This window comes from Cydia pomonella, chromosome 6 (assembly GCF_033807575.1).
Source record: "Cydia pomonella isolate Wapato2018A chromosome 6, ilCydPomo1, whole genome shotgun sequence".
Taxonomy (NCBI): domain Eukaryota; kingdom Metazoa; phylum Arthropoda; class Insecta; order Lepidoptera; family Tortricidae; genus Cydia; species Cydia pomonella.
Window position 1 is genome coordinate 539804 of NC_084708.1, and position 14065 is coordinate 553868.

The 14065-nt window shown below is 44.5% G+C and overlaps 1 protein-coding gene across 1 annotated transcript in view; it reads right to left on the bottom strand.

Annotated features, from left to right (window-relative positions):
* Positions 1 to 1485: 1485 nt before the first annotated feature.
* The window catches only part of LOC133518575 (uncharacterized), a 30922-nt gene continuing 18342 nt past the window's right edge, over positions 1486 to 14065 (bottom strand). The window contains exons 21-25 of the mRNA XM_061852236.1: positions 8939 to 11465; positions 8271 to 8381; positions 5984 to 6178; positions 4278 to 4411; positions 1486 to 2208 (exon numbers count right to left, since the gene is read on the bottom strand). Of these exons, the coding sequence (XP_061708220.1) occupies positions 2187 to 2208; positions 4278 to 4411; positions 5984 to 6178; positions 8271 to 8381; positions 8939 to 11465 (2989 nt within the window). The 3' untranslated portion in view covers positions 1486 to 2186. The remainder of the gene's footprint in view (positions 2209 to 4277; positions 4412 to 5983; positions 6179 to 8270; positions 8382 to 8938; positions 11466 to 14065) is intronic.

Consider the following 14065-nt stretch of genomic DNA (forward strand, 5'->3'; position numbering starts at 1 on the left):
CGTAACGGTAATCTCATGAAATACGCGCACGCAATTCACTCTAATTCTAGACATCTTGGCTTGTCACGGCGCGATAAATGTTATCGCCGTCGATAAACGACACGCGGCAGAGCCGGAAGTGTATCTCGCTGTGCAATACCCATGCATTCATCTTCACTTCGTGTACGGTGTGAATGTCCAGGTCTAGTATTACATAAAATGGTGTTGAATATAAACTTTGTTTTTTTTTTGCGTTTATTTAGCTTCTCTGAGGCTTTCATTTCAAAGGCCTAGCCTAGTTTGTAGTGATCCTGGCTACGAAGCAAGAGGTCCCGGGTTCGAATCCCGATAATCGCAATCCATTAGCTCCTGAGTTATTGACGTTTGCTGTGTAAGTATTAATCGAAGAGAATTTGAAATAGAGTATTGTCAAAGAAAACTTTGTAGCCACGTATATTTACTGACATCTTGCGACACAAGATTAAAACTTTTACAACGTCATTTGACTTCGATCCTTATTCTTTCACTGATGTGTTAAATATCGAATAGTGGCGCCATCTTACCGGGCACAACCTAAAGGTTATGGCGCCATCGCTCAAGATGATGTCTTCCATACCTTTGACCTATTAGATGGCGCCACTTTTTGATATTTAACAATTTGACACATATCATTACAGAATAAGGATCAAAGTCAAATGGGGTTCTAAAAGTTTTAATCATGTGTCGAAAGATGGCTGAAAGAAGAGAGTCAGCTCCTGGTAGCGGAAAGAAAGGTGTTACGGAAGATCCTGGGACCTATCAAAAGAGATGACGGCACCTGGAGGATCCGTAAGAATGCCGAAATCGAGGAGTTAGTGGCCGAACCCAATATCATCGGCGAAACGAAATGCCACAGACTTCGCTGGTTCGGCCATTTACTGAGGATGGGTGAGGATCGAGGTGTTAAGAGAGCTTATTTGGGACAAGCGACAGTGTACAGGCGGATCTGTGCCAACTCAAAGCCGACAACTGGCAGGAAGTGGCACAGGATCGGGACAGGTGGCATTCTCTCGTTTTTGAGGCCAAGACCCTCTTTGGATCACTGCGCCACAATAGTTAGTTAGTCGAAAGATGCCAGTAAATTTGCCGTGGGTACAAAGTTCTCTTTGACAATCTACCTCAATTTCAAATTTCCTTTTGAATTAATATATATCGTAGCCTAGACAAGCATTTTATTAAACGTACTGTGGGGTCACGTCGATTTGTGTAAGATTATCCCGTTACAGTTAGGTATTATTAACCTTTTGACCGCCAAAGACGTCATATGACGCGCGCGGCTACAGCCCAATATCAACCTTCATGCGTACCGACAAGGTTCACGATTACGCGCCGCGTACGACGATAGGCGTGGCGTTCAAAAGGTTAAGTTGCCAAATCCCCCTGTTATTTTGGTGTCTGGGATAAAACAGAGCGTAGCCCTGTTTTAATCATTTATTCTTGCAGGGGTAAGAAAAAATAAAACAGAACTTTGTCACATAATAAAAATTATAATATCAAATTCAATGCAACAATCAGACTGAACACAATTACTACACTATGTACTAAAAACAATGCTCTTCTCGTAAAATGGCATTCATCTCCCAAAACCGTACAAGTAACTCGTACCATGTAAATCGGCCTTTATACACTAGAAAAACGTGCAAACGTGTAAAAAATATAACTAACCTTCCAATTGGCAACGGGACACGAACCATAAACTCCTTTACCGCATATTTGCATTTTTTTCTCAAATAAACGATCGCACTATTGATCGTATGCCTTCCACGTTATTTGCCAATTTTTGGTTTAAAGTCGATTTTCATGGAAGTGTGTAAAAATAGTACCGTCTATTTGACAGGCTCAACCTTCTTTCCGTATTTTAACAGCGTGTTTAACACGTAGATATTTAAAACAACATTCAAATTCAACACAACATTAATCAACTCGAGCATAAACATTAAATTCTTAAACTATTAACCTTTTGACCGCCACCGTCGGCTATGGCCGACATCTGAAATACTTGCCAAGAACGCCAACGACGGCTACAGCCGACAGTTTCGCCAATGCAATAGGGACTAACGCGCGACTCCGTAAAGTTCAATTTCGTTTAAATAATCGTGATCGCCTGCGTCCGGGGCACGGCAAATTCCTTCGCTGTCTGGCGTTCAAGAGGTTAACTATGACAACTATTACGGTCTCGGGTCCGCCATCCTGAAACAAAAAATATAATTCACATACTTAATAAAACTTTCTTGCAACTGCAACATAATTTTAAACTATTACAAGGTGCCCGTGAGCATCGCGAGAGATTTTAACGGTGCATTCCTGATGGCAACAGAAGCAAAAAATGTTATATGACTTTTTGTGAAATTCGACAAAAAAACATTTTTTTTTCCTTTTTTTGAACACTCCTGTACATAAAACGTCATTTTTATTGATAAACACATAACCTAACATTAACTAAAAAGTTTTATTTGGGGGTAGCCTCTCGAATACTTTTTTTTAATTTTTCGATATCAATCAATAGGTATGTCCAGACTAGACCTCAAAGTGGCAATACCGCAGTCAAAAATGTGTTTTGTACCGACTTATGGCGAAATAATGATTTCGAAATCATTTAATTATCTCTGAAACTAGGCCTAATCCAGAAAATTTTATATGACATTTTAGTTTCTAAATGTTACCAGGAATGATAGTTAAACTGTCTCGCAATGCTCACGGGCACCTTGTATAGTTTGTGTCATCCACGACGACGTGCGGATTTGTCAAATCTAACCTATAATATAATGACAATACGAGTGAAGGCACGCGTCTTCGTGAATGACACGATCTATATTTTCCAACCATGTAAAACCATACTGGGCCGGTTAATGTAGTATATAAAAAAAATTATATATATATATATATATATATTATAGGACATTATTTCACAAATTGACTAAGTCCCACAGTAAGCTCAATAAGGCTTGTGTTGAGGGTACTTAGACAACGATATATATAATATATAAATATTTATAAATACTTAAATCCATAGAAAACACCCATGACTCTGGAACAAATATCCATGCTCATCACACGAATAAATGCCCTTACCAGGATTTGAGCCCGGGACCATCGGCTTCGTAGGCAGGGTCACTACCTACTAGGCCAGACCGGTCGTCAGTATGAATATATAAATGCGACAGTAACTCTGTATGTTATCTCTTCAAGCTTAAAGGGCCTATAACATCCACACTTCACGATATCGGGCCTGATAATAGTATTCCGTTTCACGAAATATCCACACATCGTTAACAATATTTGAAATGTAAAAAATACTTTGTCTCTAATTGCCAAAAATGATATGAACCATTCTTTAACATTTTAAACATTGTTAACAATATGCTGATATTTCGTGAATCGGAAAATACTCTTGCCCGACGTCGGGCCTGATAGTGTGGATGTAATTGGCACTTAAATCGCTGAACCGGTTTAGATTATATTTGGTATGAATTAAGACACGAGAAAGGAAACCGGCACCTTTTTATTATCTCCACCCTAAATTACACTCACGTTTTGTTTAACCTTTCATATGTGTGGTGGTAGGTTCTAACCTCGGTTGCGCTGTATAGAGTATAAAAACCGGACAAGGGCGAGTCGTACTTTTTACTATTTAGATAGATAGATAGATAAAATCTTTATTCAACCACAACTTACATGCTTTGTGACACAACAAATAACAAGAGAGAAAGAAAATTGACAAGAGACAAAGAAAAAGTAACATACAGTTTGACACTAATATCAATAATTACGTCAACAATCAAATGTATTACGTGTCTTATTTTTAGATTAATAGAGATATTAGTAGAGGGTCATGTGTTGTGGTAAAGAATAGGCGCTGACTCAGCATAAATGCTGCGGAGACCACAGCGCTGATCTTCCGTCAGAACCTTAAAACCTACACTAATAAACGACCAGTGCAGCACTAGTCAATGTACTTATATGTTTAAATATATACTTATGCATGTTACATATATTTGTACTGTGTGTATGTAGTTGTAGCAATAATTAATTTGTTGTTGTAGCAACAGAAATACATCATCTGTGAAAATTTCAACTGTCTAGCTGTCACGGTTCATGAGATACAGCCCGGTGACAGACGGACGGACAGCGAAGTCTTAGTAATACGGTCCCGATTTTTACCCTTTGGGAACGGAACTCTATAAATCAGTCTCAAAAAAGATGACTAAAAATCCGGTTCGGATCTCATAAACAGACGAGAGGACATGTGGTGTACGCACACATGGATGCTGATCTGCGGGCCCGCCTTGACGGACGAGGCGTCCTGCGGCGTGAGGAACACGAACTGCCGCGAGGGGTTCTTCAGCGCGTGGTCCAGCAGGATGTTCATCACCCGCTGGCGGTTCACGTTGTCCTGACGAATTAAAACAACATTGCAAGTTTAAAGCTGTTGGTTCTCCTTGACATAAATAAATAAACATTTGGAATTGACAGGAAAAGTAATAAATAAATAAATAAATAAATAAATAAATAAATATTATAGGACATTATTATACAAATTGACTAAGTCCCACAGTAAACTCAATAAGGCTTGAGTTGAGGGTACTTAGACAACGATATATATAATATATAAATATTGATAAATACTTAAATACATAGAAAACACCCATGACTCAGGAACAAATATCCATGCTCATCACACGAATAAATGCCCTTACCAGGATTTGAACCCGGGACCATCGGCTTCATAGGCAGGGTCACTACCCACGAGGCCAGACCGGTTGTCAAAATCGTAAACTTTCACCGCATCGAGCAAGTCTCAAATATGCAAGCTCTCGGAACACGGGTACGATCTTGGAGGATTTAACAACCGGAGTCGCCTTTAAGAGCTTACCCCTCTGTCGAAAACTTCGGCCAATGGTCATATGCATTGTATGGACTGACATATTAAATATGTTAAAACGGGTCATTCACGTATTTTAACGTACGTCGTAACGTTTCACGTCGAAAACGCTCGACATGTTTCACTCCGTACCGAGGAGTGTCGTCAGGAACTTGCGTTGACGGATCGGCGCAGAAACGCAACGCAAGCTCCTGACGATGGAGTGAAACATGTCGAGCGTCGACTTAAAATACGTGAGTGACCCGTTTTAACATATTTAATATGTTCGTGTCTCACGGAAGTTTTTTTTGTATGGACTGACGTTTATCTGACATGGCTATTTGTACGTTACGTACCATACGTTTGACGTACCCTCCCCCGCAAAAATCGGCAGACTGTTTTGTACAGAAAATTACGAACAAGACATATCCAGTTGTTAAATCACCAAGGGTTCGATTGATCTACCAACCAAAACCAGGGAGTGTTTTATCTGTGCCCAGTTCAATGGCAGCGTTCAGAACGTTTCTAGTTTAAACACTAAAAACTTCCAACTCATTGTTGTTAAACAGAGATACTAAAATGTCAGTTCAATTGACGAATTTACTACCCAAACAGCCAACTTAATCCTACTGATGTACCGATTTTTAACTAAAAACCGACAGATTTAGTCGGACAAATTGGGGCAATTGGACTATCTGTTTTGTATATGGTTATAAAGTCATCAGGTCTGCGATAAATAAACAACGCTTATAGTCTAGAAACGTTGACTATTTTTCTACATACCATTAACACATCGAACTCGTCAAGGAAGTAGAAAGGCAGCTCCATATAAGGCCATGATGAAGGCAACATTGCTATAAGAACGTTCGCCTCCAGAGACGCGTGGCGGGTATTTTCTGTGCAGGCCGCGTAGCCAACGTTACAATCGTTAACGCTCCGTAGCGTAGCGTAGTCATCTCTCTCTATCACTCTTCTATATTAGTGCGGCTGTGACAGTTGCGCTTCGTTCACTACGGAGCGTGAACGATAAGCACGTAGGCTACGCGGGCAGGCGATTTCGCTGGGATACCTAAAATGTATAAATGTAACTATATTTGTACATACCATAAAGACGTCGAACTCGTCTAGGAAGTAGAAAGGCAGCTCCACGCACGCCCACAGGGCCATGACGAAGGCCACGGTGCTGTAGGAGCGCTCGCCGCCGGACAGCGAGGCCGTGCTGGCGGCGCGGCGCGCGCTCTCGCGGCCCGTGCACGTCATCTCCAGGACGGCGTTGGGGAAGTCGATGTTCATGTTGCCCTGCAACATGGACATGCATTCGTTTAAATATATACTACATTACTATAGAGGCCGGGAAACGTAGGGTTGCAGGCCAAGTAGATACGCGGCCGGCAACCCCGTTTCTCGCCGAGATATGTATAGTGCTTTTCTCAAACTTGCAGTTAAAACAAAAAAAAATAGTCAATTTGTTTTGTGGCGACCTTCTCGGCTCGCCACTCTACCAGCGGTGTACAACCTTACGCGCTATGACCGCGCGCCTGCGCGATGCGCCACCGCCGTTGCTTAGCAACGTATATGCACAACAAATCACCGTACCATGCTAACTGAAGCTAGTTGATGGTTGAATATCAACACGTGGTGTCACAATTTGACGTTAAAAAACAAAAGAAGGTTGCCTTACAGGCCTAGGTGTGTAAGGCAGTATGAAATTGCTTTACATATCATCTTCACTCATGCCACCTGATATGTAGTATTTCCGGACCTAATTTGACGTAAGTCATGTCATCATTTCATAGCAAGTTTGAGAAAATTTTATTTTGATAACAATATACGAAAAGAATTGCCATTATTAAAGCGTGGCAGCAAAACGGCGAAACATTTTTTAAACTGACTAAAATACCTAAACGAAAAAGGAACTTTATTTTTCAATATATTATTTAACTATATACTCTGGTGTCTGATTGCAGGAAAGTGAAAATGTTCGCATACGCATCTTTGATTCACGCACTTAAGTATACCTATCCGATGATGTACCGTTGAAAAGTTTCTAAAAAAGTGGCGGTACTTCCATACAAGCCCAAAAGCCGGGCTTGCCTTAGTTACCTTACCGAAATTACGTAGTATAAGATCAATATAAATTAATTTTAAACCGCGCGCCAAAAGAACTCGTATTACTGAATTCAAGCCACAGCGACGCGAGCGTGTTGCAAATTTTTGCCGTGGCGCCTCGTCCGCGCGAAAGAAATCAGTCGTAGGATCTATCCTGCTCGCACTCGTTGGCTTGCAACCGGGCTTGCTTTTTCGTCCCGCTCTAGGCGCTTTAGCCTATAAACTGCCATATAACGAATGTAACTATTTGTTGGTATGTATAGCAATCTTATACGGCGAATTAAGCCGGGCTTTTAGTGTGAAATTAGCTGCATAATTGTGCACGAGCGCGCGTTTACTAGACAACTTCAAGTGTAGAGGTATTATTATTATTTGACTAGTCGAAATACTAAATTATGTGTGGAAATTTTAATTTGTTTTAAGTGAATCAGTGAGTGTGGACTTCTTTGTTTGTTGTTTTAGTGTCTAATTCGTTAACAATATATAAAGTTGTTCCTTGTGTGATGAGATGCGTCCACGTATGACTCAACGAAGGCAAGGTAAAGGTGTTAACTTTGTAGAAAAACGGGATATCATTTCCGCGCCAAAACCAACACCTGACTTGTGTATTTCTCAGACAAGTCAGTCACATAGGAGAAAATTAAGTAGGGCAACGGCCTGTTACAAAATAGTCAAAACACATGGGATAGTTGATGTATCTATTGCTGGTGTTGCCCATTTTTTCGAACGACATTAACGTTTGGATGTTTCTGGCTATGACGACTAATATAATTTATCTGGCGCGATAAAGATAAGTTTATAATTGCTGGTATGTTTGTAAAATTCTATTAAGTAGTTTAGTAGGTACCTGAGTGCGCTATGATAAGTTCGCCTCGACTGGTTAGCAAATGCATTTGAGTGCGAAAAGTGAAGATTGGACAGGTTATTATGAAAACATTTTTGGCTTGCCCTACTCCAAAACTCTAGGCACGCCACTGATTTCGGAAACTTGTCATATTTTTGTTAAGGAACAGAAATTTTCTACTTTAAAAATGAAAGTTTTATTAGTTTCGGAAAATTTCGAGAACATATCCATTTCCAACCTTTTGGAAACTTTCTCCATAACTTGCACATCTGTAAATTCTGTAAGTCTACCGCAACTCAAGGCAGACTCGCTAAAGCGCGCAATTTACATAGTACCCGTTGACGCTTAGCATGGCGTTGAAGTCGAATTGTTATCTGTACAGTTGTCTCTGTCACTCTCGCTACTGACTGCTAGTGTGAGCGAGACAGCCACACTCACCGAGTAGCCGTTGACGCTGAGCATGGCGTTGAAGTCGAACTGCACTCGCCGCGCGATGCACACCTGCAGCTGGTAGCTCTTGTGTCGGTGCTTCTCCGTTGATTTCGTGCACTATAAAGCAAAATAATGTTATCATACAATCACTAGTAGCTCTGGAGTTGTAGACCCCGTGAACCCCTATTGCTTTGCCATTTTGAAACATGTCCAAGACATAAAAAAAAAAACATAATCTTCAAAACTGCTTACAAACCTCCACGTAACCGGTTGAGAAATGCGCCCTGTAGAGGAGAACGACCGGACATGCGAAAGCATTTTTGCTTCGCGCTCTTTCGGTCAATCTTCAGCACAGGAACGAACTATCATCATCAAGTTGCGTTGAACAGGGGAGCAGCTATCAGAACCACAAGTTATTTATCAGGGTTCTCGAGCTGTGTCGTAATCGGGTGATTGAAGTTTCGGTTACAGCATAAAATTCATGTTTCAGCCGTAGGTTCGGTTTCGGCCAAATAACTGCTGAACGTATCGCTATCGCCTAAACTGTATTTTCGGTAGTGTCCGGCCGAAGTTTCGGCACACTACAAGTCATGATGCAACGATGCACGTAAGTATAGTTTAGCTATAAGAACAGACCTGACAAAGATTTTCAAAATGACTACATTTTTCCGTACTTGGTCCACGAGGGCCTGTATGCGGTCCAGCTTGCTCTTGGTGTCGTTGTACTTGGTGGAGACCCTGAGCAGTTCCTCCGCCACCTCGGCCTTGCTCCGTCCGTCGGTGTGTGAGGGAGAGGGAACAGTACCTGGTCCACGAGGGCCTGTATGCGGTCCAGCTTGCTCTTGGTGTCGTTGTACTTGGTGGAGACCCTGAGCAGTTCCTCCGCCACCTCGGCCTTGCTCCGTCCGTCGGTGTGTGAGGGAGAGGGAACAGTACCTGGTCCACGAGGGCCTGTATGCGGTCCAGCTTGCTCTTGGTGTCGTTGTACTTGGTGGAGACCCTGAGCAGTTCCTCCGCCACCTCGGCCTTGCTCCGTCCGTCGGTGTGTGAGGGAGAGGGAACAGTACCTGGTCCACGAGGGCCTGTATGCGGTCCAGCTTGCTCTTGGTGTCGTTGTACTTGGTGGAGACCCTGAGCAGTTCCTCCGCCACCTCGGCCTTGCTCCGTCCGTCGGTGTGTGAGGGAGAGGGAACAGTACCTGGTCCACGAGGGCCTGTATGCGGTCCAGCTTGCTCTTGGTGTCGTTGTACTTGGTGGAGACCCTGAGCAGTTCCTCCGCCACCTCGGCCTTGCTCCGTCCGTCGGTGTGTGAGGGAGAGGGAACAGTACCTGGTCCACGAGGGCCTGTATGCGGTCCAGCTTGCTCTTGGTGTCGTTGTACTTGGTGGAGACCCTGAGCAGTTCCTCCGCCACCTCGGCCTTGCTCCGTCCGTCGGTGTGTGAGGGAGAGGGAACAGTACCTGGTCCACGAGGGCCTGTATGCGGTCCAGCTTGCTCTTGGTGTCGTTGTACTTGGTGGAGACCCTGAGCAGTTCCTCCGCCACCTCGGCCTTGCTCCGTCCGTCGGTGTGTGAGGGAGAGGGAACAGTACCTGGTCCACGAGGGCCTGTATGCGGTCCAGCTTGCTCTTGGTGTCGTTGTACTTGGTGGAGACCCTGAGCAGTTCCTCCGCCACCTCGGCCTTGCTCCGTCCGTCGGTGTGTGAGGGAGAGGGAACAGTACCTGGTCCACGAGGGCCTGTATGCGGTCCAGCTTGCTCTTGGTGTCGTTGTACTTGGTGGAGACCCTGAGCAGTTCCTCCGCCACCTCGGCCTTGCTCCGTCCGTCGGTGTGTGAGGGAGAGGGAACAGTACCTGGTCCACGAGGGCCTGTATGCGGTCCAGCTTGCTCTTGGTGTCGTTGTACTTGGTGGAGACCCTGAGCAGTTCCTCCGCCACCTCGGCCTTGCTCCGTCCGTCGGTGTGTGAGGGAGAGGGAACAGTACCTGGTCCACGAGGGCCTGTATGCGGTCCAGCTTGCTCTTGGTGTCGTTGTACTTGGTGGAGACCCTGAGCAGTTCCTCCGCCACCTCGGCCTTGCTCCGTCCGTCGGTGTGTGAGGGAGAGGGAACAGTACCTGGTCCACGAGGGCCTGTATGCGGTCCAGCTTGCTCTTGGTGTCGTTGTACTTGGTGGAGACCCTGAGCAGTTCCTCCGCCACCTCGGCCTTGCTCCGTCCGTCGGTGTGTGAGGGAGAGGGAACAGTACCTGGTCCACGAGGGCCTGTATGCGGTCCAGCTTGCTCTTGGTGTCGTTGTACTTGGTGGAGACCCTGAGCAGTTCCTCCGCCACCTCGGCCTTGCTCCGTCCGTCGGTGTGTGAGGGAGAGGGAACAGTACCTGGTCCACGAGGGCCTGTATGCGGTCCAGCTTGCTCTTGGTGTCGTTGTACTTGGTGGAGACCCTGAGCAGTTCCTCCGCCACCTCGGCCTTGCTCCGTCCGTCGGTGTGTGAGGGAGAGGGAACAGTACCTGGTCCACGAGGGCCTGTATGCGGTCCAGCTTGCTCTTGGTGTCGTTGTACTTGGTGGAGACCCTGAGCAGTTCCTCCGCCACCTCGGCCTTGCTCCGTCCGTCGGTGTGTGAGGGAGAGGGAACAGTACCTGGTCCACGAGGGCCTGTATGCGGTCCAGCTTGCTCTTGGTGTCGTTGTACTTGGTGGAGACCCTGAGCAGTTCCTCCGCCACCTCGGCCTTGCTCCGTCCGTCGGTGTGTGAGGGAGAGGGAACAGTACCTGGTCCACGAGGGCCTGTATGCGGTCCAGCTTGCTCTTGGTGTCGTTGTACTTGGTGGAGACCCTGAGCAGTTCCTCCGCCACCTCGGCCTTGCTCCGTCCGTCGGTGTGTGAGGGAGAGGGAACAGTACCTGGTCCACGAGGGCCTGTATGCGGTCCAGCTTGCTCTTGGTGTCGTTGTACTTGGTGGAGACCCTGAGCAGTTCCTCCGCCACCTCGGCCTTGCTCCGTCCGTCGGTGTGTGAGGGAGAGGGAACAGTACCTGGTCCACGAGGGCCTGTATGCGGTCCAGCTTGCTCTTGGTGTCGTTGTACTTGGTGGAGACCCTGAGCAGTTCCTCCGCCACCTCGGCCTTGCTCCGTCCGTCGGTGCGGATGGCGTTCAGCTTCGATTTGGTTTTTGCTATCTCCTCTTGCACTGTTTTCGTGTCCCTGTCATACAAGTATAAGTTAATACCACCAAAAACAGTTTTTTTTATTTTTTAGAGCTGTGATATTAACATAGAAAAATATAGTAGATGCAGGAAGCCAATTATAGGAACTCACAGGTAGTGACATAATACTAATAGTTAGGGAGGCGAATAGGGGAATTTTCGGTAATACTCGAGCGTGGCAGTTTAAGATATGAGAGATACCTTAGACCTAATAGAACAACCTTGTAAAGTATTTAGCTCTATATGTAGTGACGCGCGCCTACGATAGACGATCAGATTAGTAAAAAAAAATCGATAGTCTGAAATACTCGAGCGCGTCAGATTAAGATATTGGGGGTTGATTTTAGTGTTTGAAGACTAAATTTAACTAATCTGACGATAAGTCCTTGACGCCGCCGAGTTATAGGGTCGCGAACTTGTAAAAAAAAAACGTTAATCCGGCATTCTCGAGCGCGATTTCTTTTAATTTTATTTTGAAGAATATAATCTAAAACTTACTAAAAATACAAAATCTGCCGGTTTCCGCATGACCGGAAGTGTGGAGGAGCCATTTAGTCTTCCGAAAAACGCGTTGCGGCATATAAGTCGCAACGCGTAAATAATAATTGATATGAAATAACGATGATTAAATTATGTGAAAGAAGAAGAAGATGAATTGTATTGAGCAAAAATGTAAAGGTCATATATATTAATTATTATTATTATTGTAGTTTGTGGGCCTTTGACTGCCACGTCGACCAGGCATTGGTCTATTGTGACAGCCCTTTAAAGTTCATTACTGATGCCCGTTGAATCCAGGAAATTCCAGATTCTTTGGGCCGTAATGTTGTGTACCTCATAGGGTTGCAATACGTACCGCCCTAAGTGGGTACTTCTTTTTGACATTAGTGGTCCACAGGAGCAGAGAATGTGCATTGCAGTCTCCTCTGAGTCATGGCAGAACCTGCATGTCGCGTCTTGTTTCTTTCCAATTTGAAACATGTGTTTGTTCAATTTACAGTGTCCAGTCAAAATTCTGGTCACCGCGCAGGCTTTGTGTCTTTTGAGCCCTAGAAGCTCCCTAGCAGTTTTGCTGTTGAACCCTTTGATTAGAGCTTTCGAGTGTTCTTGTCCTTTTACGAACTTCCACCAATCGTTTGCCCTTATTTTTTCTAAATTGCTGAGCAGTGAATATGCATCCCGTTTTGTGATTCCACAGATCGGTTCTGGGCCGACCAGGGGTGTGACTGCGCCCTTTCTAGCAAGTTCGTCCGCTTCTTCGTTTCCGTTAATGTCGGAGTGCCCTGGTACCCATCTAAGTGTGATTTTGTTGGAGTTTGTCAGTGCATTGAGGTTTGTTTTACAGTTCTGGACTAGTTTTGAGTTTGACTCAAGGGATTCTAGTGCCAGCAGAGCAGCCTGGCTGTCTGAGTTGATGTAGATATGTTGGTGTCGTAGGTTTTTATCCAGGTTAATCTCCGCACATTTGTTGATGGCGTAGACTTCAGCCTGGAAGATTGAGGCCTGTGTGCCCATGCTGACGCTGGCTCTGAGCTTAGGTCTCTCACCATAGATCCCACATCCTACACCAATGCCTTTCTTGGAACCATCCGGGTACCAAATATGGCTTCCCTCTTAGACGTACATTTGGTCGTTGGTCCATTGGTCTCTAGGAGGTATTTCTACTGTGTACAGTTTAGTGAAATGACATTCAGTGTGCGTGTCATCGGTGGGCATGCTAAGGGTTCTATTTGCAAAAACCCAGGCCTTTAGTTTGGTTAATGCTTGAGAGCGCCATTTTGGCCTGTTTAGCATGCATATTCTGTAGACGCACTGCTTAGCCTCCTTTTGCACCTGCAAGTGGAGTGGTATAATATCCAGCAGTGCGTCTAGGGCCGCCCCCGGTGTCGAGGAGAAGGCCATATATAACAATACAATTATAATACAATTTTTATATCATTTCATTTTTTTATACAATAAATAATACAATTCGTACTATATTTCATCTACATTTACGTTGGTTGCATCTATCGCTTTATTGTCATTCTTAAAATCCCCGTTTTATCAAGGAGAAAGAAAGGAAAAAAAAGAAACCAAAAAACCTTTTTCGGTCAGATTAAGAGAACCCACCAACATTTTTGTCAGATTAAGAAAATATGCTTTCAGGATACCGAGATAAACCTCCCCTATGAAAATCTGACGCGCTCGAGTATTTCAAAAAAACTTTTTTTTTTTGCATTTTCAAAAATTCATCGTAACTTATCGTCACGCCGAAATCGTCAGTTTTTTTAAAGGGAGCTTCCTTGGGGCCTACTTAACACCCCTTCCGAAAATCTGACGCGCTCGAGTAATTTTTTTTATTTTGAATTTTTGACTACTTTATATTCCTACCCCCACCACGCAAACCGGCAGATTAGTATACCGTTGTTATCAGAGGCACTTGGGGCATACGTAGTATGAATATCTGACGCGCTCGAGAATGCCCAAGTAACTGTTTTTTTTAACATTTTTGAAAAACCGTACACGCCAAACCCACCGCTAAAATGGTTTTTATCATACGAGCTTTTCTTTTCGAAATTATTTGATCTTTCGATTTTGATAGGTCTCGACGGCGCCGTT